Consider the following 24,760-nt stretch of genomic DNA (forward strand, 5'->3'; position numbering starts at 1 on the left):
GTGCCATGGTAGGAACCTAACTGTGCTCTGATACCAACTGATGCAGCGTAGGCGTGTAAAAGCAAAATTTATAACACACAATTACTACAACTCTTCCACGAAACCTAATTTCTACAAGAATACTAGGCTAGTAGGAAAAATAATAGAGAAAACCTCTCTAACAAACTTTATTAAAAAACACACATAACATAAATAACCTTTTTATAAAAGTATTTATGTGACGTTTGGTATGGGGTAATGTTTTAGGATTCTTAAGAATTTTTAAAGATTCTCATGTTTGGTTGCAAATCACGCTAAAGAATCAGATGCTAGGAGAATCTAGATTCCCTCCTTAAACCCCTTTCAGTAAGAATGTGGATTTCCTCTAAAACAGGTAGGAATCTAAATTCCCAAACTTAAAAGAAATTATATTTTTTATAAATTGACAATTTTAACAATTTTTTATTATCGTTTAAGCAATTAAGATAAAATATAAAACAAATTATTATGGATTAAAATCTTTTAAAATTATTATTAAGAATAAAAGTATTTGAGAATTTAAATAGTTATTTTTGTATTATACCTGTCATTTTGAAATGTTAGACTATAATTTTAATGATTTTTTCATAATTAATAGTTTATATTTGGTTTTTCATTATTTATTTAGAGGCGATTTTTTTTAAGGATTTGGTAGTTCATATTCAAATCTAAAGGATAGAATGGAAAAAATAAATAATTCATTTAAAATTTCTGAGAATAAACCAAATATTATCTTCTCACATCCTTAAAAATCTTAAGATTCTCTGGTACCAAATGCCACATTATAGGAATAAAATTTCTTAATACCAAGAATAATGTGAATTTCCTGGTACCAAACGCCTCGTTATAGGAATAGAATTTCTTTTATTCCTTTTAGGAAAGAAAATAGGTTTAATTCAAAGTACCAGCGTAAAACCCACTCAATCAATACCCACAAACCCTATTTCTCCTAATCCCCTTCTCCTTTCCCGTTTCACCCACAACCACCACAACCCAGCAGGCGGCAGCAGCAGCACCACCCACAGCAACCGCAAACTCTCTGGATCGAGGAAGAGCCTTTCTCTTCCTCACAGTGTATCTGAGTTCCTTCCTTCCTCGCCTATCTGAGGTATCTCTCCATTCTTTTGCTTGATGATTTTTGTTTCCCTTATTACATTTTGTTATATGGATTGGTAGTAATGGTTTGCTGCTCGGTTTTGAACACACAACTCAGTTTCTGAGATTATAAGGAAGACAAACACACATTCAAAATTGAATCTTTATTATTGGTCTGAGAGTTTGGGTCTTTGACAGAGATATAATAATTGATTAATTGAGAAACAGAGAGAGAGAGAGAGAGAGAAATGCCCAGGAAAAATTGATACGGATATGGACTCTTTTAAGTCTCATCTATATCTCTGCGCTTTTCTTGTAATTCACGGGTTTAATGGAGTGTGCTTTGGCAAATCAGAGAATTGTGGGTCAACTTTCATCCAAAACATTGTATCTTGCCACAAGCTGTTCGGTTTTACTTCCAAAATATAATGTAAAAGTCAGTCTTTTACAAAGCCATAGTACTTTCCTTCTTACTGTTTTTCTTTTCTGTGTCTTATTTTTGTGCTTAAGGGAGGTTTTAATTTATGAAATAAGCTATAGGTGGGATTAATAACCAATTAGTTGTGGTGAAATTGTCCTTCTGGCTTAGTCATCCATGCCCACTGACCAATTGGAAATAACTTGGAATGTAAATGTTCAAAGCCCTGTTGTTTTGCAACTTATCTTTTGGAATCCAGGTAGGACAGACTTAGCAGAGGTGCAGACATTGTAATTGTTTGTTCAATTATAAATAACAGTGAATTGCTTTGCTGTGGCGTGGATGATTTTTTTTTTTTATTCCTGTGGTTTTTAATTGGAGCTCTGTCCTTTGGTTCAATTCTGACAGACGCTATAGAAAAACCGCCAATACTATCACATGCTGTATTTTAAAACTACAACCATAGTGTCATGTTTTTTCACCAGTTTTTTTTTTTAGCACATTCATTTCTTATTATGCTTTGTGTTTTTGTTTCTTCAATTAGAAATAAAAATGAATTGCTTTGCTGGGAAATTCCAGATAGTTGTTTGCAAACCATTTTTAAGGTTGCTTTGAATGTTGTGTAATGAAGAAAATACAGATCAATCTTACTTTATTTAGTTATTGTGTTTTTTGGTTTGTGAGTTATGCATAAGTAAGCAGAAATAATGTGTGAACCAAATACTCTCTGTTCTTGGTCTGCAAAAGTTCATGTCTTCCTCACTCATTTTAAAGGCTTTAATCATTTAATATAATGCTGTGAAACAAATGTCTTTGTTCTTTAAATTTAATGTAGTTGTGAATTTAATGTCTTTGATATCATTTTCATTGTCCTCACATATGTACGGTTCTGTTTTTTGGTTCAATTTCAAAGAAAGTAAAAACTAATTGTATTTTTTTACCAATTTTTTAGTTGAACCTTTATTTTGAACTAAATTATTTATTTTCCTTCACTTTTAACTCAATTTTATTTAACTATCCCGTGCATTGCACGGGTTAGTGACTAATTCAAATAGGAAAAGGAAAACAAGAAAAACTCTTTGTTCTTCATAATGTGATTTGCATCATTCTCTCTCATAAAACTCAAACAACAAGGTAAAGAACTTCACTTTGCAATTTCAAAACCCTGACTCTCTCTCTATTCATTGCCTTTTGTGAAATTTTTTGTGTGTAATTCAGAGAATAGAAGATAAGAGAAGAAGAAAAGAGAAGCAGAAATGTCGGAACGATTGACGCGTATAGCGATTGTGAGCTCCGATAGGTGCAAGCCCAAGAAGTGCCGCCAGGAATGCAAAAAAAGCTGCCCTGTTGTCAAAACTGGTACATACTTTTTCGTTCTTATTCTGAATCGATGATGAATTGTTCTTGATCAGTATCTATTAATTGATTTTTTCTTTTGATCTAATATATATTTTTTTAATTCATTATGAAATCAAGAAGAGCATGAATTTTGGGTTAAGATTGATTATATTTGCAATGGATTCTAGTATGAATTTTTGATGAACCATCGATGTGATGCAACAAGCAGTATTAGGCTTTCTGGGTTTTTTTTTTGTTTTTTTGTTTGCTTTCAAGTTTCAGGCAAATGGGTTTGTAAGAATTACTTAAATATTGGTACCAAAGATCAATTTTGGGTCTATTTTTTAATAAAGGTATTGGGGGTATATTTCTTCATTTGGGGTATACCTACTTTAAAATTATTTTTAGTTTTAAAAATATACTAAATTACTGATTTATAGTCTGATAACAATAATATTGGATTGAAGTAAAATTTATCATGCATGTTAAGCATAGAAAGAATAGTTATTCTGATGGTAGACTTGGGAAAGTACCATTGTAATTGAAAGTTTTTGAGTGGTATAACTTCTCAAGAGTTATACCAGTATATAACTTGAAACAAGCCCTTTTGCTAGATAAGATGGAAGTTATTATAGGAAAATAGGAGGGAAGATGTTTTAGGATGGCTATCTCTCTATTTTTTTTTTTTTGATAGGTAAGAAAAAAATTATTAAAGGACTACTTTAGGAAAAAAAACGTAAAGCAGCCAAAGATTACCAAAAACAAAAGCAAAAACTATGTACAAGAAAATATTGGCTATCTCTCTAATTTTTCTTTGTGGCACATAATATAGGATTTTATTGAAACAAGATGTTCATAAAATGATAAATGAGAATGGTGAGCTTGGCGAGCTCATAGCTTTATTTGTGACAACTTTTTTTGATTGGTCATGTGCGCGGGGATATGCTTCTATGGAATCCATTCCATTTTTTTTAGATTCCCTTTCTTCTTGTATATAGTTTTCTCTTTTTAATTATTGCTTGTACTTATTTTCTTTGCCTACTTTATTTCTTTGATGGAGTAGTAATTTTTATACAACTTTTCTTACCTATCAAACAAAAAAAAGGATTTTCTTTATTATCCATTATTGCTCTTAAATTGATACATGCTTAAAAATATATGAAAAGTAAATGCTGAAAAATATATAAAAATATTTTTAACAAGTAATTAATACACGTATTCCTGTTGTATCAAATCCTAGTTTTTTAGAAATTTCTGTATCGCAGTATCCCGTATTGTACCATACCCGTACCCAAAAGGTACCCCTGCCTCTTAGGAAATACCAACTCATAACCAGTCATGAAATACAAAAATGAAAGTAAATAAAATAAAATCCTAAAAAGGTCACAGTATCCATCAATGTTACAGATGATCGATCCATCAGGTAAAAACAAAATCAATCAGTATCAATTTGATCAAATAGATAGTAGGCCTTTCATATCTGGTGCTGCATCACATCAAAGGATGTGGGTCCATTAGGCACTAGCTTATTTGAGTTTTTTTACTTATTAAAAAAAAAAACTGGCTTAATTGATATTTTTTTATCTTTCTGAAAGTCGGTTAAAGCTAAAAAAAACTATGCAAAAAAGCTGATGGCATGCAATCTAGTAAATAGATGGTGATGAAAAGTAACCTTATTTAGGATAGAGTGGTAAAACTGATGCATGTTACTAGCTGTAATAGTTCACAGTGGTTCATTGAGTAACCTATCTAATCTTTTGAATAAAATGACTTGAGTTCATTGAGTAACCTTAAGTAGTTGGGATTAAAGCTCAGCTGAGTTTAGTAGATAAAAGGGTCAAGAATTGTGAGTGCTTATAATAGTTAAGTACTTATAATAGTACTTATAATTGTTGAGTAACCTTACATTCGACGGGAATTTGATGTATGTTGTATGTGTTGATGTGAGAATAGCTAGCAGGAGCATTATCTTTGGTGTGCTTGCATTTTGCTCGTTATACTCTGACTGAAGACTGCATTTGCTTCTTTACTTTCTAGCTAAGCTTCTTTATGGGTTGTTTTTCCTTCAACATGGAGTTTGGTTTATGATGATGAACTCTAATTCAAATGGCACTTTCTCCTCCCTTAATAGTGAGATGGAAGTTAAAAGTCTTGGGTTTAAGACCTACGTGGTTTGTGTAAATCACCAATCCAAAAATGGAATTTGGATTATATATTCACGTTTTTTGGTGATAGATACAGTTTCTTACCATTTCTGCGCTATATATGCAGGAAAACTCTGTATTGAGGTTGCTCCTGCATCGAAGATTGCTTTCATCTCTGAGGAATTGTGTATTGGATGTGGTATCTGTGTCAAGGTTAGTTAATTACTGCTGTAATAATTTTTCTTCTTTCTCTTGGTTGGTTGTATTCAATGGGATGTATTGATCTAACTAAGTATTCTGCTGATACAGAAATGCCCGTTTGAAGCTATTCAGATCATCAACTTGCCAAAAGATCTGGACAAAGATACAACCCATCGCTACGGCCCTAACACTTTTAAATTGCACAGGTTAGTTTTCTATTTCTTTTCCAGAAAAAAAACGTGTATATCTTTTTCTTTAGTTTGACAGAGCAGGAAACTACATAACAGGTTACCAGTCCCGAGACCTGGGCAAGTTCTTGGCCTGGTTGGAACTAATGGCATTGGGAAGTCCACTGCCCTCAAAGTTTTGGCTGGAAAACTGAAACCAAACCTCGGTCGCTTCAATGTAATATTCTCAGGCATCATTTCCTTAATGGCTTCTTGATGCATTTCCATTGCTTATCTTTTTGACTTTTATTATTTTTGTTATTTTTTAGAATCCTCCAGATTGGCAGGAAATCTTGACATACTTCCGAGGATCTGAGCTGCAGAATTATTTTACACGTATTCTTGAAGATAATTTGAAGGTGCGCCTTTTTGATTTAGAATGTTCTTTTACACATATGACATACCTTGTTGAACTTGAAAAATAAATTGAATTTCTATCTACTTGTCTCACTAATTCATTATTGATGTTGATATTCATGAGTAAATAACTAATGAAGCTTTGAAATATGTTAGTTGTTTACAAGGGTAAGGTGTATCTTTGCTACTCCCTTATTTTCTTATTATCTTTGTTGTTTTAGTAGTGTACTTGGATTGGTCCTTACTTATGTGTTAGGTACCATTTAATCTTTCATGGGCTCCAAAAAAATTCTGTAAATTGTGTATATTGTCAAGTCCTTATAAGGCAATTGTTTAACATATACATTAGAAAGGCTAAACATTAAATGAGTACAAATTCGTAGGGTTTGATTAGTGTGGTTGCCTACCAAAAAAAGGAGTGGTAACTACTGTTAATTGAAATTATTCTCAAATCTTGACTTAAGCTTATAGATGATAGCTTTGATGGGTATCACGCAAAGTTTACACAAATTCAATTAACTTTTTTTTAATATCCATATAAAGTTTCTTTCATATAACAATGCATTAAACTTTGCACCATTGTTGGTAAAAGTGTGAAGCGCCAGAGGCCCTATGCTACTTTCCCCTAAAGTGAGGCGCATGTTAGGATCATGTTAGAAACTTGAACCAACTTGTCAATCAGAAGTAAAATTGACTTATGTAAAGGAAGTGCCGATTGCCACTCAGAGGAGCCAAATCGGTACTTCCATGCATTTTTAGAGTGCTGATTGGCACTCCTAGATCAACGTGGATCCGAATTTGCATGGGGTTCCCTCTCATTCTCATGTAGGTGATTCAACCTTGAGTTGGCAACCAAGAGCTCATATTAGGGTTACTTCAAGTATTGGATGTCAACTGTCAGAGTTAGTTAGAGTTAGCTAGCCTAGCAGATGCATGAATTGATTAAGCACGTGCATGTTTGTTAGGAGCCTCATTTAATAAGTTAAATGTGAAATTGCCCATCTTTAACATGTGCCGCAAAGGCTAACCTATAGGAGTGGGCTATGTGTGGCCAATACAATTAGAGCTTAGGTGTAAAAATATAGACATGTAATCCCTTATTTGATATCAATTAGGAGAATGAACTTGTTGCTTAGACTATTGTAGTCTTGCTTGGAGGTAGAGATCCTCTTGAAGTAATCTCATCTTGGAGAAGGTGACTCTCTCAAAGTCACAACCATTCCCATTCAACCTCTTATCACCTGAGTTCAAACCCTTATGAATTAATATCCACAACCCAAATCAAGTTCAAGCTAGACTAATCCAACTCACACAATGAGCTCTAGCTCAGCTGGCACCTCCTCCCCTTACAAGTTCTAGGCGGAGGGTGGGGTTGTGGCTGTGGGTTCATGGCTGATCAGGTGCACGTGTAGCTTACCAATTAAAAAGAAAATGCAACTCTTATCTGCAAACCGGAGACATGGCATCCTGTATCAATCCATACCTGAAACACAAAATCCACAATCCCACACCCAGAACCCATCAAACAAACTCCAAGGCTGCTGATACCCAAATGATCCACACCCACTGTTGAAACCCAAAACAATGCCTGATGGCACCATTTGTTCTAGATTTGTACTTGTTTGAGATAGTTGATTTCATTCTTGAATTTGTTTGGGCTTTATAATGGTTGAGGATTTTATGGATTTAATTGTGGCTTGATTATTTCTCTCTCCTTGTTGATGTAGTCCTAGAAGCCTATTAAAAGGAGGCTTTAGAAATAGTTTGAGGCAATGCATTTTGAATGAAAAATTTCTGATTCGATATTGCTCTACAGCTTGATGGTGATTCCTAGCATCCCTAGATGGTGAAGCCTAGGGTTTGGCCCGTTTCCCTATTTGCCCCATTGATTTTTTTTCCTACCCTCAGTTCTGCAGGAATGCAGTGTGGTTTGTCTAATTTAATGCTTGCATTAACTTGGTTAATTTGTATCTGACCACTTGGTGTACCAAGCCCATGGCTTCATGAAACTGCAAAAGACCTTTTTTATTTATTTATATTTTTTTTTCATGGATGGAGATATTAATTATAAGAACATTTGATGGGTATGATTCATGAGCATCAGAAGTTGTCTTTATTAGTTTAATTCTGAATTTAATATGCTGTACGTACTTGGATCCCATGATTTTGATCATTCTGTGGGTTGTCTTTTGGTTGGATATTAGATACCTTTGTTTAACTTTTGTCTCTCTACTAAGAATGTATATTCTTTTTTATTAGGCCATTATAAAGCCCCAGTATGTTGATCACATTCCAAAAGCTGTTCAAGGTAATGTAGGACAGGTGCTGGACCAAAAGGATGAGAGAGACATGAAGTCAGAACTCTGCGCTGATCTTCAGCTGAACCAGGTTATAGACCGTAATGTAGGGGATTTGTCAGGAGGAGAGCTTCAGAGATTTGCTATTGCTGTTGTTGCTGTACAGAATGCAGAAATATATATGTTTGATGAACCTTCAAGTTACCTTGATGTAAAACAGAGGCTTAAAGCTGCTCAAGTTGTCCGTTCTTTGCTCAGGCCTAATAGGTTTTTGTTTCTCCAGCCATTTTCTTACTCTTAATCTTCAAATGATTTTATTGTTTGTATTAAGGACTTTTAAGAATGGTAATCACACTGTTTAAACTTCTGATTTCAGCTATGTAATTGTTGTGGAGCATGATCTTAGCGTCCTGGATTACTTGTCGGACTTCATTTGCTGTTTATATGGGAAACCAGGAGCATATGGAGTTGTAACCCTTCCCTTCTCAGTCAGAGAAGGAATCAATATCTTCTTGGCTGGATTTGTTCCAACTGAAAATTTACGTTTTCGGGATGAATCCCTTACCTTTAAGGTTATCTGTCAGCTTTGCTAATTTGTTGCCTTTTGACTTTGTTTAGCTGTACTCTTTTATTTACTTGTTGCCTTCTCTAGGTTGCTGAGACTCCACAAGAAAGTGCAGAGGAAATTGAGACATATGCACGTTACAAATACCCAACCATGACCAAAACTCAAGGAAATTTCAGGCTTCGTGTTGTTGAGGGTGAATTTACTGATTCTCAGATTATTGTGATGCTGGGTGAGAATGGGACTGGCAAAACAACATTTATCCGTATGCTGGTATTTTTTTCTTTTCATCACTTTTGTGTTCTTTGTCATGTTTAGCTGTTTAAGTTATTTTGGGATATCCTGCTTTTTAAGAGGATGAGTTATCCTGTTGGCTAAATCTGCAGGCAGGTTTACTGAAGCCTGATTCTGTAGAAGGTTCTGATGTGGAGATTCCTGAGTTTAATGTTTCTTACAAGCCCCAAAAGATCAGTCCGAAATTTCCATCCACTGTGCGGCACTTGCTACATTCAAAAATACGTGATTCATACATGCATGCTCAATTTGTGTCGGATGTTATGAAGCCTCTTCTTATTGAACAATTAATGGATCAAGAAGTTGTGAATCTTTCTGGTGGAGAGTTGCAAAGAGTTGCATTATGCCTATGCCTTGGGAAGGTAATAAGTTTTTTATTTTTTTATTTTTATTTTTAAATTTTAAAAATGAAAATGTATACTTTCTATTAGTTGTGCTAGAATGTAAATAATTGAGTAGTTTTTGTCAATTGGTTACTTTATCCCCTCAGTATATTAATCATGCATTGTTGATTTTTGAAGAATGAATGTAGATTTATCATTTGTTGGTATTAATTATTATTATTGTTAATAATAATAATTTTTATTCTTAGCAGCTCTTGAGCTTTTTGTATTTTCTTCATGTCAAGAGTGTTCATCATCATGAACACGATGTTCGTTTTTTCAATAAAATTTTTATTACCTATCAAAAAAAAAAAATTGCTATTATTAGTTACATGAGCAACACAAGATTGAATTCCTTTTATGATCCCTTCTATTTGTCCAACATGCTGGGATTATGTTACCTTTGTACCACATTATACTCTACCAATCCAATCAGAACTTGCCATGTATTCTTTTTTACATATAAAATAACTGAAATTTTAAAATAGAAAAAAAAATGGACACATGGCATATCGCAATTGGTGGAAGTGGAACACAAAAAGTGGCACAAAGGATTTGTATTAGTTATTTAGCTATTTAGTTTAGTCTAGGTTAAATAGGCTGGATGTTGCAAATGACTCTGTGTCCATGAGTTTCAACAATTTGCTTGATCTCCTGGTGTACAGATGTGTGTGTGTATATATATATATATATATCTGTCTCTGTGTCTCCCTGTGTGTGTGTGTGTGTGTGAATTGTAAAAACAACTTCATTAGTCCACCGAGAGTCCGAGAGTTGGGATTGAGGCTAATCAGTTGGTATTGGCTTTAACTGAGGTCAAAACAGCCTATGCAGTTGAGGTCCTGGGTGATGTGGAGAGTTCTTCCCCCTTGATGTCTATTAATCCTCTGGGGTGGTTGTGACTGCTGAATTGAATAGTAATACTGAGGTGAGGAGGTTGGATAACACTTTGACGGTGTCTAATTGGGTGAAACAGAGACTCCCCAGTTTCAGTAAGTTGATGGGGCTTCCTTTGGATCGACATGAGAAGAGGTGTATTATGCTCCTACAAAGACTTGAGATGGAGATTGAGGCCAAGCTGGTGCACAGGAAAGATGCTGCCCACCGAAAAGTTGTCTCCAAGGATAAAGGGAAGAGGGAGTTGAGAAATTTGATTTCCTTGGTTAATTATGATGGGCGATAGTTTTATTTTCTTTGACTGCTTGACTGAGGTTGCAGTAGGGAGTTTACAGTTTTAATGAAGTTAAGAATGGTGTCATGGAATGTTCGAGGTTTGCATGACTTGTAGAAACGTTTTGTAGTTAGAAATTTATTATGGGATTGGAATTGTGATGTTGTTTGCCTTCAAGGGACTAAGCTTGCAGGCATGGATAGTCAGTTGATTTGCAGTTTGTGGAGTTGCCCTATGTAGATTGGGTGGCCTTGGATGCGGATCAGTTAGCTGGTGGGGTTTTGATGATGTGGGATAGGAGGGTTTTAGAAAAGTTGGAGGTAGTGGTGGGTCAATTTTCCGTATCAGTTCGGTGGCAGGGCCTGGGGGACGGTTTTATTTGGGCTTGTTTTGGGGTTTATGGCCCGAATGATAATAACTTGAGGGGGCAGATGTGGGATGAGCTGATTGGTATTTAGCAACTTTGGGAAGTTCCATGGTGCTACATAGGGGATTTCAACATTGTTAGGTTCCCAAGTGAACAGTTGGGGGGTTCACGTCTTACCTCGGCAATGGAGAATTTTTCTGAGTTCATTGAGGAGCTTAGCTTGATAGATTTGCCTTTGGAAGGAGGGAGTTATACATGGTCGAGTGGTTCGGATCAGCCCTTGATGTCTAGGATAGATAGGGCTCTGGTTTCTCTCGATTGGGAGGATCACTATCCGGATGTGACCCAACAGATTTTACCTCGTCCTATTTCAGACCACTTCCCCATATTAGTGGAGGCAGGACGGATTGTAAGCGGGAAAAGTCCTTTTAGGTTCGAAAACATGTGGCTAAAGTCAGATGGGTTCAAAGATAGGGTTCATTCTTGGTGGAATCGATATTCCTTCTCAGGTACCCCCAGTTTTGTACTTGCCAAGAAGCTGAAGGCATTGAAGACAGATATTATTCAGTGGAACCGGAGTGAGTTTGGAAATGTAGAGCGTTGGAAAAAAGAATTGTTGGAGGCTTTGAAATTATTGGATGTTAAGGAAGGGGAGTATGGTCTTTCTGAAGTGGAGTCAGGTGAGAGGGCTGGGTTGAGATCTCAAATACAGAACCTTCTCTCTTTGGAAGAGATTCTGTGGAGACAGAAATCGAGGATGCTTTGCATTAAGGAAGGAGATAACAATACCAAATTTTTCCACAAGATGGCCAATTCTTAGAGAAGGTATAACCATATTAGTATGTTGGAAGTGAATGGGGTTATCTATGAGGACGAATCTGAGATGGCTGACCAAGCTGTACAGTTTTATAAAAAATTGTACAAGGAGACAGAGGAGTGGAGGCCTTTTGTGGAAGGATTGGAGTTTGATTAGATAGAGGGGTTGGAGAGGGACTGGCTTGAACGGAGGTTTGAAAAGGAGGAGGTCTCTTGAGTTGTCAAAGAGATGGAAGGAGATAAAGCTCCAGGTCCTGATGGTTTCTCTTTGGCTTTTTATCACCATTGTTGTTGAGTTGTGGAAAGAGATGTCTTAGCCGTGTTTGAAGAGTTTTATCAACACAATAAGTTTGAAAAATCTCTTAATGCAACTTTCATAGCCTTAATCCCTAAGAAGAATGGTGCTTCCAATATTGGAGATTTTAGACCTATTAGTTTGGTGGGGAGTGTCTACAAGATTTTGGCCAAGGTGTTGGCAAACAGCATGAAAGAGGTTTTGGATCAGTTGATATCTGAGTCTCAGAACAGTTTTGTGAGTGGTAGACAAATTTTTGATTCAGTTCTCATTACTAATGAGCGTGTTGATAGTAGGGTGAAGAGTAAGTTTCCAGGGGTTATCTGCAAATTAGATATTGAGAAAGCTTATGATCATGTGAACTGGGAGGCTCTTCTTGATTTGTTGAAGAGAATGAGATTTGGGGTGAGGTGGTGTAGGTGGATCCGCACATGCATATCTACAGCCCAATTCTCGGTATTGTTTAATGGGTCTCCAGCTGATTTTTTTGGGAGTTCAAGGGGATTGAGACAAGAGGACCCGCTTTCGCCCATGTTGTTTTTGGTTATGATGGAGGTTCTCAGTAAGATGTTGAAAAGAGCTGAAGGGGCTGGTTTGTTTCGAGGCTTTAGGGCCCACGGTAGACGGGGGGGGGGGAGGGGTATGTGCATTGCATCTTTTGTTTGCGGATGATATGATTCTGTTTTGCGATGCTGATGAGGAGCAGATTCTTCATATTCGGATGCTTCTTCTTTGTTTCCAGGCAGTGACAGGTTTAAAGGTTAATGTACTGAAAAGTGAGATGGTTCCTATTGGGGAGGTTCCTAATGTCCACGTCCTAGCAGAGCTTTTGGGATGCCGGATTGGATCTTTGCCTATGACCTATCTTGGTATGCCTTTGGGGGCATCCTTCAAGTCCCCTACTGTTTGGAATCCTATTTTGGAGAATTTTGAGCGTAAGTTGGCCGGTTGGAAGATGTATTTGTCAAAAGGTGGAAGACTAACGTTGTTTAAAAGTACTTTATCTAGTCTCCCCACTTATTATTTGTCTCTTTTTACCATCCCTACGCATGTGGCCAATAAAATTGAGAGGTTGCAAAGGGATTTCTTGTGGGGGGACTCCAAGTTTCATTTGGTGGGATGGGACAAGGTGTGTGCACTTTTGAAAAATGGTGGGTTAGGGGTAAGGAAATTAACTACTTTTAATAAATCTTTACTAGGGAAGTGGTTATGGCGGTTTGGGATTGAGGAGACAAGGCTTTGGAGAAGGGTCATAGCCCTCAAGTTTGGGGAAGATTGGGGGGGGATGGAAGTCCAAGCTAGGTAGAGGGGCGCATGGGTGTGACTTGTGGAGAAGTATCCACATGGGATGGAGGATTTTAGCAAGAATACTCGCTTTGAGGTAGGGGTGGGGGATAGAGTGAAGCTTTGGACTAATCATTGGTGTGGGGAGTCTCCACTTCAGCTGTCTTTTCCGAGCGTGTATGGAATTGCATCCAATAAAGAGGCATTGGTGGCTTCTTCTCTTGAACGGTTGGGGATTGAGGAGCGGAGAAGCTGGAATGTTCATTTTATTTGGAGACCAAATGATTGGGAAATGGGTGGGGTGGATGATTTTCTCCGTTCCTTGGGTTCTAATCTTCCTCCCACTGAGAATGTAGATCGTATGCGATGGAAGTTGACAAAGAATGGGGACTTTGATATTTGTTCATTTTACAATAAGTTGAGAAGCCTCGCGCTGTTTGGAAGGTTAAGGCTCCTTGGCGTGTTTCCTTCTTTGTGTGGATTGCTGTATGGGATAAGATCCTTACCGGGGATAATTTGAGGGGTAGAGGGTTGGATTTTGTCGATTGGTGTATCATGTGCCGCAGTAATGGGGAGACGGCGGATAATTTGTTACTACATTGTGGAAAGGCTTCTTGACTGTGGAGTTTGGTATTTAGATCATTTGGGTTTTCTTGGGTCTTGCCTAGATCAGTTGCAGATACTCTATTCAATTGGTGGAATTGGCCTGGAAAACATTTGTCTAGCATTTGGAATTTAGCTCCTTTATGCTTGATGTGGTGTCTCTGGAGGGAGCGCAATAGGAGGACGTTTGAGGACATGGAAAGCTCAGATGACTAGCTATTGGCCTCTTTTAGTGGCACTCTGTTTGATTGGTCTAGGGCTTGGGGACTCATCTCTAGTGATTCTCTTCCTATGTTCCTTAGTTCTTTCTTGTGTACTTAGTTTTTTTTTTTTTCCTTTCCTTTTCTTTTCTCTTTCTTTTCCCTTTGTATTTATCTCTCTGTCTTATGTTTTTCTGCATAAGGTAGTGTTTTTGAATATATATCTTTTTTACCTATCAAAAAAAAAAAAACAATTTCATTAGTGAAAAGAACGTGCAATACCCCATGGTACACCAGATGTTTGTATCTTTTCTTGTTTGTTTGATTTATATATTATATTTTTATCTATATTAATTTGTTCTTCCTATCCTTAAGTTTGCTAGTAGTAGATATCTCTGTATTTAGGGTAGTGTATAAAGCTCAGTGTGTAGTCCAGAGAGTGCAGTTTTGGGTTGATTATTGGTGTGGTGATATTTTCCTTTCTTTTAAATAGTGAGCTCTAGGTCAAATGGCACCTCCTCCCTTATAGAAGCAATTGGTGGGTGATGTTGTGGGTTCAAGACCCATTAGATACATGTGTAACTAATAAAAAAGTAAAAAAAATAATTTATCCCTATTTCTGATTGGTTTGATTTTATTATCATTATTTATTTATAAGTAGTAAAATTTATTGATATAAAAAAAGGGACACCCTAGTACACAAGAAGTGTACAGGGGTCAATAAATCAAGTTTAAAAATTACATAAATCATGTAAATCAAGAAAAGAAGAAAATGATTGGTTTCACAAAGTTGACAACCAATGCAATAAGGTTCTAAAGAACAATAACTTGAGGTTTGACATGGATCTCTCATTATCTTCAAAGAACTTGCTATTTCTTTCCTTCCAAAGACAACACATTTAACAATGGGGAATAGTTAACCATATATGTCCATTTTGATGACAACCAAACCGACCTTGCTAGCAAGCTAAGAGCCCAACAATAGACTTTGGCATAACCCAACTCACTCCCTATAAACCCAAAACCATAGACCACAGATTCATAGCAACTGGACAATGAGGGAAGAGATGGTCAACTGATTCACCATTACACTTGAAAATGATTGGTTTGCTTTTTATTTATTTTTTATAAGATTTTATTTTATTTAAAAAAAAATTATTTAAATTTTAAGAATCACATGGGTATTACATTCTTTCACTGAAATGATGAATGGTTTGCTCTTTGCTTTTTGCTCTGCCTTGAACATAATACTGAGGAAATATTGTGGAAATCTTTTGGGACTATGAGTTAACTTCTATAAGCTTTTAAGTAGCTGCTTTCCGTTGCTATAAATAATGTAGGTGCTTTCTGAAGGTAAAAGGCTTTGGAGTTGAGTATGTTGAGGCAATAAAACCTAAAACTTATGCCCGAAAGTCTTAATTGCTTCTGTTTGTCTCATATGCTTGTCCTGAGGTTGAGATGATTGATTATCCTGTTCTTAGTCAATTACTTGAATGCAATAGATGTGTCCATCCCTTTGTTTGATTGGTCTTGGGTTTGGGGGTTTATGCATCGTACTCCTATTTTTGATTTCCTACTTTGTTAGAATTTCTACTTGATTTGCTTGTAATTGCTTTGACTGCTGTGTTCGCTATTGTGAACATTTGGTACTTTTCTTTTTCAATAATGTTTTTGATTACTTGTCAGAAAATTAGATTTTTTTTTTTGATAAGTAAGAATGATATATAAACGAAGGTTACTCTATGCCTGAAAAACACAGAGCAACCCAGAAAAACAAGAAAAAGAAAACAAAGAGAAACAAGAGAGAAAACCAAACAACAGAGAAATTACAAAAAGAGAAGGGAACAAAGAAAAGAAGGGAGGGAATCACTAGACGTGAGTCCCCACGCCCGAGACCAATCAAATAGAGTTCCACAAAAAGAAGCAAGCAACTGATCCCTAGAGCTATCCAAATCCTCAAAAGTCCTCCGGTTCCGCTCCTTCCAAATACACCAAAGGATGCACAACGGGACTAAATTCCAGATCTGAGACGAATGCTTCCCCAACCAATTCCACCATCCAAAAAGCAAGTCTGGAACCGAGCTAGGCATAACCCAAGCCAAGCCAAAAGTTATAAAAACAAAGCTCCATAACCGATAGGCCACCTCACAATGAAGAAGAAGGTGATCTACCGTCTCTCCACCATGACGGCACATAATGCACCAATCCACAAAAACCAATCTCCTCAATCTCAGATTGTCTCCCGTTAGGATCTTATTCCAAGCTACGCACCAAACAAAAAAAGAAACTCTCCTAGGGGCCTTAACTCTCCAAATAGCTTTCCAAGGAAAGATAGTTGAAGGAGAATTTCTTAATTTGTAATAGTACGACCGGATGTCAAAAGCCCCATTACGCTTCAATTTCCAGTTCATCCGGTCACCAACATCCATAGGAGGGGTGATAGCACCCAACATACGAAGAAACCGCAGCCCTTCATCCATCTCCCAATCATTAAAAAATCTACTAAACCGAACATTCCAAGATCTTCTATCCTCCGCCCCCTGCCTATGCAAAGAAGCTTCAACAGAAGCCTCCTTAGCAATGGCAATGCCATACAGCCTAGGAAAAGCCAACTGAAAAGGTTGATCCCCATACCACCCATCCTGCCAAAACCTCACCCTATTCCCCAACCCAACCACAAATTGACAATTTTTACTGAAATCCTCCCAACCCATACGGATGCTTCTCCACAAACCACACCCATGAGCTCCCCTACCCAGCTTTGAGGTCCATCCCCCCCACTCTTCCCCATACTTTGAAGCTACTACCCGCCTCCATAAACGACCCTCTTCCTTACCAAACCGCCACAACCATTTCCCCAATAGAGCCTTATTAAAGGTAGTGAGTTTCCTTATCCTTAAGCCACCATTGGTTATAGGCGCACAAACTTTGTCCCATCCTACCAAGTGAATCTTGCTATCTCCCCACAGGAAATCCCTTTGCATCTTTTCAATTTTATTAGCCACATGAGTAGGAATAGAGAACAACGATAAAAAGTAAGTCGGAAGACTAGAAAGCGTACTCTTGAGTAATATCAAACGACCCCCTTAGACAAGTACAACTTCTTCCATCCAGATAATTTTCGGTTAATACTTTCCAAAATTGTGTTCCAAATTGAAGGGGATTTGTGAGGAGCCCCCAGCGGCATGCCAAGATACAACATAGGTAAAGATCCAACTCTGCAGCCCAATATATCCGCCAGAGCATGCACATCACCAACCTCCCCTATAGGAACCATTTCGCTCTTATGCACATTGACCTTCAAACCTGTTACCGCCTGAAAACTAAGGAGCAACAACCGAATATGAAGAATTTGCTCCACATTTGCATCACAAAAAAGTATAGTATCATCTGCAAATAATAGATGTGAAACACGTTCCCCACCATCCCTCCTACCCTCAAAATTAAAACCACGGAATTAGCCAGCTCCCTCCATTCTTCTCAACATCCTACTAAGCACCTCCATCAAGATCAAAAATAGCATAGGAGATAGCGGATCCCCCTGTCTTAAACCCCTTGAGCTACCAAAGAAATCAGCTGGGGACCCATTAATCAAAACAGAGAACTGAATTGTGGATATACAAGAACGGATCCACTTACACCACTTCACTCCAAAACCCATCCTGTTCAGCAAATACAACAAAGCCTCCCAATTCACATGATCGTAGGCTTTCTCCATATCGAGCTTACAAATGACTCCAGGGACCCTACTTTTCCCACGACTATCCACACACTCATTCGCAATGAGAATCGAGTCAAGGATTTGTCTTCCACCCACAAAGCTATTTTGATTCTCAGAAATCAATTGATCTAAAACCACTCTCAAGCGATTAGCCAAGACCTTAGCCAGGATTTTATACACACTCCCCACCAAACTAATAGGACGAAAGTCTCTGATGTTGGAAGCACCATTCCTTTTAGGAATTAAAGCAATGAAGGTCGCATTAAGGGATTTTTCAAACTTACAATGATGGAAAAATTCTTCAAAGACCGCTAAGACATCTTTCTCCACTACCTTCCAGCAATGATGATAGAACGCCATAGTGAACCCATCCGGACCTGGAGCTTTGTCCCCTTCCAGATCCCTAACAACTTGAAGAATCTCCTCTCTCTCAAACTTCCTTTCAAGCCAAACCCTTTCCCTGTTCTCAATGCGATCAAACTCCAAACCCTCCACAAAAGGCCTCCACTCCTCAGTCTCCTTGTACAAATTTTTATAAAATTGTACAGCTTGAAAAGTTACCTCGGAGGCCTCTTCAAAGACCACCCCATCCACCTCCAAAGTCCTTAGATGATTAGAACGTCTATGGGAGTTAGCCATTTTGTGAAAAAACTTGGTGTTATTATCCCCCTCCTTGATACATAACATCCTAGATTTTTGTCTCCAAGAAATTTCTTCTAATGAAAGAAGATGCTCCACGGGATCTCAAACCAGCCCTATGAACAATCTCCCCGTGAGAGAGACCTACATCCCCCTCCTTGGCGTCTAGGGTTATCAACTCCTCCAGGAATTGCTTCTTTTGACGCGCTACATTACCAAACTCTCGACGATTCCATTGCACAATGTCCTCTTTCAGAGCCTTTAATTTTTTCGCCAGCACAAAACTAGGAGTACCTACGAAGGAATGTCGATTCCACCAGGTTTGAACTCTATCCACAAATCCCTCCGACTTCAACCACATATTTTCAAATGGAAAGGACTCTTCCCCCTTGCCATTCCCCCTGCCTCCAAGAGAATTGACCGTGGTCCGAGACGACGGGAGTAAGATCCTTTGAGTAACATCTGGGAAATGATCCTCCCAATCGGAAGTGACCAAAACTCTATCAATCCTAGACATCATTGGTTGATCAGAACCATTGGACCAAGTAAAGCTACCTCCTTCCAAAGGCAAGTCAACCAAGTTGAGATCCTCAACAAATTCAGAAAATTTTTCCATAGCCGTGGACAAACGAGTCTCTCCCCTACGCTCGCTAGGGAAGCGAACTATATTAAAGTCCCCAAAGCAGCACCACGGAATCCTCCAACACTGCTGAACTCCCACTAGCTCATCCCACATGAGGCCCCTCTCAACATTCTCATTTGGGCCATAAACGCCTGAGCAAGCCCAAATAAACCCATCCCCCACCCCTTTCCACTTTACCGACACTGAGAATAAACCAACCATAACCTCCACCTTATCCAAAACCCTTTTGTCCCACATAAGCAAAATACCACCAGCCGTCCGATCAGCCTCCAAGACAGCCCAGTCCACATATGGGCAGCCCCACAAACTACAAACCAGCTGTCTATTCATACTAGCAATCTTTGTCTCTTGTAAACAGACAACATCACACTTCCAATCCCGCAACAAGTTCTTCACCACAAGACGTTTCCGAGGATCATTTAAACCTCTAACATTCCACGAAATCATTTTTATCTTCATAAAAACTAAGGTATCCCCAACTACAAACATCATCACGAGACCACCCTCTATCTTCTGTCATAATTCACCGAAGAAAATAAGTTTTGCAGCTCCCTGCAACCCTTATTTTTGGACTTAGCCACCTTATTGCTGCCCATTACTTTCTTGTGTAACACATTGGCTGCCTCCATCTCTGATTCAAGCCTCTGTAATAGAGCAATGCACAATTTCTCATGTCGAGTCATAGATAACCCAACCAATTTACTAAAGCCAGGAATTCTGTGTTTCACCCACCCAGAGATATCTATGTTAGGTTCAATACTAAAAACCTCATCAACCTCCTCCAACTCTGCCAAGGTTGTTGAACCACTCGGATCAAAGATTTGCAGAGGAAAGGCAGCTGCTTCCTCCACAATCATAACCTCCCCAGGAAGGCAAATTTCCTTGCTAAAAAAAGGATTAACCTCCTGACCCACTACCCCCAAACCCCTTGGTCCAGCTCGCACCAACTCTAGAAAGAGGTCAGGGAGAAAAGGTCCTAACGACCTTGGCACAAAAGTGAGAGCCACTGACCTCTTACCTTCAGAAAACGACCCCCTCAGATGCGAAATGGAACCGAGAAAGTCATTCCGGCCCCAGCTCAGCCTGAAAACCATCGCCGGAGGGGACTCCAGCCTGAAAACCATCGCCGGAGGGGACTCCAGCCTGAAAACCATCGCCGGAGGGGACTCGGCACACTCCGCCGCCCCTACCGGTGGCGCGACGCCGATGAGGCGAACCCACCAGATCCCCGGTGCTCCGCGTCGCCAGAAACGATAGAGCAGAGCTCGTCGGAGACTCTTGAGACACCGACAAGCACAGGCCACCCTTATCGGCCTGAGCCCGTACCTTTGGAGACCACTCACGACCTCCGGCCACCTGCGACGGCGTCACAAAACACGTCGGCCTCACCCCTAGACATTCCCCAGGCTTCTCATGCGTATCGGCTGAAGGTAAGGGCTCAACCCACTTATCGGAGCACTCCCCAGGCTCAAAGGACAATGGGCTTGTGAGTTGTGGGCCTAAACAAATCTCACTAACTGTCCTTTGGGCTACCCTCTTGTTTGGGCCCAAACCCAGACCCAACTTACCTTGAGGCAGCTCCTTACCAGCCCGTGAGACCCATCTGTGTTTCTGATCTCTCCCTTTCTTCCTATCCCAGGAAACCCGCCTCCTTCCCATCACATCAACCTCCACGATAAGACCTCTCCCTGCCCAGCATGGTCTCATTACATCACTCCTATTCCTATTGTCATAGGCTTTTGAATTCAAACTGGTACTGGGGGAGTGTATCCTACTTTCTGCCACTGACTTCTCATTAATGCACTTCTCCCTCCTATCACCTCCTCCCACCACCATCTTATCAGACTTACCTACCGGAAAAACTCCCACCTTAGCACCTGTGAAACTCCGGTTGCCCTCCATCTTCTCCCCTCCTAAATGCATCTTCATCCCCTTGGCAATGGAACCTACGTGTTTTGGCTGCCTTCTATTCTCTACCCTTCCATGAATGCCTTGCACAGCTTCAGCAAAAGTTCTAGGGTGTTGAGTCTCCAAATATTGCCTATGCACCTGAGGAATAAGAGTTGGGAGACCTGTTCCACCCACTGCATATTGGGAGGGGTACAACACCTTTCTTAGTTCAAGTCCAAAAGCCTTCCAACCATATCTCTCTTTGCCTTCAGGGATAATGATTGACCTCCTACACCCGCCAACTTTTAGTTCAGTCAGAAGCAAGAACTGACCAAAGGAGTTGGTGCTACGCTGGAGAGTATAAGCAGTGTCACCATCCCTGAATGTAAAGAACTGTTGAGAGCTAGCCCTAACAACAGTGTGTTCAATATTCTTCATCAGCCATAATGCTGCATTCTTACCCATGAAGACTGATCTCATAGAATGTTTACCCCTCTCATAAATCTGTAACAAGAAATAACGCCCCCCTTCCTCAACAACTAATTGAAAAAACTTGGATTCGATGACGAAATTGTGAAAGCCCCCCATAAATCTACCTGAAACTTGTCTGTAAAATTAGTTTTGTCTGTAAAATTAGTTTTGAAACTTGTTAATCACGTACTAAACTAGATTTGATTGGATCCCATCCATCTCCAGTGGGTGCATTCTTCAATTTGATTTAGAAGTTGTTGATAGACTTAAGTTCACTGCCTTCTCTAGGGTTTTTTTCCCTACCAGTTTTTTTAGAATTTCTTCTGGACCAGGCTTGATTCCTTCCTGCTGTGATGGATGCTAGGTGCCTGGTGCCCCCATGTGTAATTCCTTAATTTTGCCATTATTTGTTGTATTTTGGGGGATAAAGATACTTGGATAATACTTTTGTTGGGAAAAGCCAAAATAATGACAATGGCACCTTCTCTGCTTGTATTAGCAAGGTGGAGGGTGATGTTGTAGGCTCAAGACCCAGTAGTTGGGAAAAGCCAAAATGTTGATGGTTATCGTGTTTGTATTGATTTCTTTTAGTGTATCTGTAACTAGTTTGAACTTAAAATTTTTGTTTTGTGAGGTTGGTTTAAATTTTTCAGCCTACATTTTTTTTTAATTCCCTAGTTTAAGTCTGTATTTGTTTGTACATTGCTCTGTTCCTCTGTTTTGCGGTCTAGTCTCACGCTAAAAGAAAGAATTATCAACTATTGTACAATATGTATACAGTTGTGTGTTTTTCTGTTCTTGGTCTATTGTTGATTAGACATTATTATTTTTTGTTTGATTTCTTTTGCTTGTATGATAAAAGCATATATAGATTTTTTAGCTTGCTGTGCACAGATAATTCTGGGTAAATTCTATTGCATGTGTTCAGCTGTCAATATTATAAAGGCTTGTATTATCATTCATCAAATAATCATTGGTGTGGTATGAATTCCCTGTGGTAGTTATTTGTTGGGATTGTTACAGAAGTTTCTGTAAGTGCAACTAGACAAAGTGAAATATTCTTGGACATGGAGAATTCCAATGTTGCTTTATGCTGACTCATCTTTTTGTTTCTTTGCACTCTTCTGATTATTTGAAGGTGCTCTAATGTATCACTTTACTTAATGCAGCCTGCAGACATTTATCTGATAGATGAACCAAGTGCATATCTTGATTCTGAGCAACGTATAGTTGCTTCAAAAGTCATTAAGAGGTTTATCCTTCATGCAAAGAAAACTGCTTTCGTGGTTGAACATGATTTTATAATGGCAACTTATCTGGCAGATAGAGTTATCGTGTATGAGGGGAGGCCATCGCTTGATTGTATTGCAAATTCTCCACAATCATTGTTGACTGGGATGAATCTCTTCTTATCTGTGAGTGTCACAACTGTTTTCCTTGTTTACCTCTCTCTCTCTCTCTCTCTCTCTCTCTTCCTTCCACTGATGCATTGTTTTGCATTGCTTGCAGCATTTGGATATCACATTTAGAAGGGACCCAACTAATTTCCGCCCTAGAATCAACAAACTGGAATCAACCAAGGACAGGGAGCAGAAATCTGCTGGGTCCTATTATTACCTGGATGACTGACAATATTAAATAGGTTGGTTTTTTCATATATCAAACTTATACAAGTTATTATGCACACTGTTGGCACCTAAACATTCACTGGGAATTTTGTTGGTTTGCAGTTGCTTCGATTTCAAAGTTTTAGTGCATTGGTCTGAGCAGTGGGTTCTCAATGAGCTATTTAGATATGTGGGAATCTGCTTGAGCAATGGGATCTCAATATGTTGACAAACGACAAGATGTCCTTCGCCTGTTGAAGGCAAAATGTTGTACTTCTGGCTTAAAATGAGTTTTCAGGCCATGTTATTTATCGATGCCAGTTTACTATATTTTCTCCTATAAGTGTATTTACTATATTTTCTCCTATAAGTGTATTCACCAATTTTGGTATGACATTAGGTCAGTGAATCTGTGTGCCTATTTTTCTTTTATCGCATCAACGGTGTATTTAACTAGTTGAGGAACAGCGAAAATGATGTCAATTGATTTATTGCTTTACATGTTGACTTTTGTAATTTCTGGGGTAATATTTAAAACAATTCCACCATAGTTTTTTTCTTGGAAAAATTTACTGGAATTGCTAAATATTGACTTATATAATGTAATTAGAAAGATTTTTTGTTACTAAAAATTGGTTGGGGGTGAGTAGCTGGATGTAGAGGGCATGATCTCAGGTAAAAACGTGAGCTTAGAGCTGGTGGCTTTTCAGCACTAGCCTTCCTCATCTATGATCTCTTGATTTTGATTAGGAAAGAAGACTCAACTAGAAGTTATAGTTGAAGGTTAAATGATCTATTCATTTAAGTGCAAAACAAAAGGTGTCATAGTTAATGCTAAAGGCCTTAATGCACTAGCATCAGCACTTCTAAAAAAATTTAGCATTCGGCACATCAAAAAGACACTTTATTTACTTTAACAAATCATTTTACAATATTCTCTATTATCACGTCTCTTATTTTTTTTTAATAATTACTTTCAGTATCACTCTCTCTCTTCATCATTGTGTCTTCATATTTCACACCATAAACCTACAACCCACCACTACCATAAAACCCAAAATCGTGGCCTAGCACCACCAGAAATCCACCATTACCACCAAAATCTCAACCCACTGTTACCCAACCAACACTATAAGCCTTCACAAAACCCAAATCAAATCAAATCAAAACCCATTGCAAAAAAAAAAAAAAAAAAAACCAACTCCAATCTAAGAGCGGCAGAGCAAGGTGGTTATGGTCGTGGAGAAATCACAAATCTGAAGAAAACTAACTGCAGTCCACATCCAAAACCATCCAATCACTGCAACCCACGACCACCTTCAACGCAACCCATAACCACCCAATTACAACAACCACAGCTGTAGTTGATGACCCACGAAAGAACCAGAAAATGGACCACCGCCTAAACAACTGAAGCCACGACTGCAACTGCCGTCGATGACCCACAATACCAGACCACCACCAAAGAGGCACGAGAAAGAGAGTGAGAGGTCTGAGTGGGGTTGAGAGAAGAGAAAGGCGAGAGGTAGAGGACAAATAGAAGAGAGAGAAAGAGTCAGTAAAGAAGAGAGATAGATAAAAAATTAGTAAAATTTTTACAACATTAGTCCACACTATCTCATATTTGGAACTACATTGTAACTGCGTGCTAAAACTTTTGACATTTGAGATATCTGATCTCAGCTTGACCTTTGGTGGGAGAACGTGAGTGATGTT

General features: G+C 38.6%; 1 protein-coding gene and 1 pseudogene across 3 annotated transcripts; both read left to right on the forward strand.

Annotated features, from left to right (window-relative positions):
• LOC142643534 (SKP1-like protein 1A) overlaps positions 1-24,760 on the forward strand; it is a 65,898-nt pseudogene that overhangs the window by 20,264 nt on the left and 20,874 nt on the right.
• Positions 922-23,387, forward strand: LOC142643530 (ABC transporter E family member 2-like). 3 transcript variants are annotated; one of them, XM_075818198.1, is made up of 14 exons: positions 1,028-1,126; positions 2,571-2,665; positions 2,750-2,890; positions 5,141-5,226; positions 5,323-5,420; positions 5,502-5,619; positions 5,711-5,800; positions 8,058-8,362; positions 8,472-8,667; positions 8,748-8,933; positions 9,047-9,316; positions 22,607-22,852; positions 22,947-23,079; positions 23,168-23,387. In XM_075818198.1, the coding sequence occupies exons 3-13, from the start codon at positions 2,788-2,790 to the stop codon at positions 23,064-23,066; spliced, it is 1,818 nt and encodes a 605-aa protein (XP_075674313.1). In that variant the 5' UTR covers positions 1,028-1,126; positions 2,571-2,665; positions 2,750-2,787; the 3' UTR covers positions 23,067-23,079; positions 23,168-23,387. The 3 variants fall into 3 exon arrangements, with proteins under 3 accessions (XP_075674312.1, XP_075674313.1, XP_075674311.1); XM_075818197.1 differs by lacking the exon at positions 2,571-2,665 and having other exon boundaries at positions 922-1,126; XM_075818196.1 differs by lacking the exons at positions 1,028-1,126; positions 2,571-2,665; positions 2,750-2,890 and having other exon boundaries at positions 4,939-5,226.

This window comes from Castanea sativa, chromosome 7 (genome assembly GCF_040712315.1).
Source record: "Castanea sativa cultivar Marrone di Chiusa Pesio chromosome 7, ASM4071231v1".
NCBI classification, from domain to species: domain Eukaryota; kingdom Viridiplantae; phylum Streptophyta; class Magnoliopsida; order Fagales; family Fagaceae; genus Castanea; species Castanea sativa.

Excerpts from the sequence above, each read along its gene's own strand:
- LOC142643530 (XM_075818196.1), top strand. The coding sequence starts at position 4,954 with ATGATGATGAACTCTAATTCAAATGGCACTTTCTCCTCCCTTAATAGT. Across the intron at positions 8,668-8,747 it reads ATGAATCCCTTACCTTTAAG|GTTGCTGAGACTCCACAAGA; the intron begins GTTATCTGTCAG and ends TGCCTTCTCTAG. Across the intron at positions 22,853-22,946 it reads GGATGAATCTCTTCTTATCT|CATTTGGATATCACATTTAG; the intron begins GTGAGTGTCACA and ends CATTGCTTGCAG.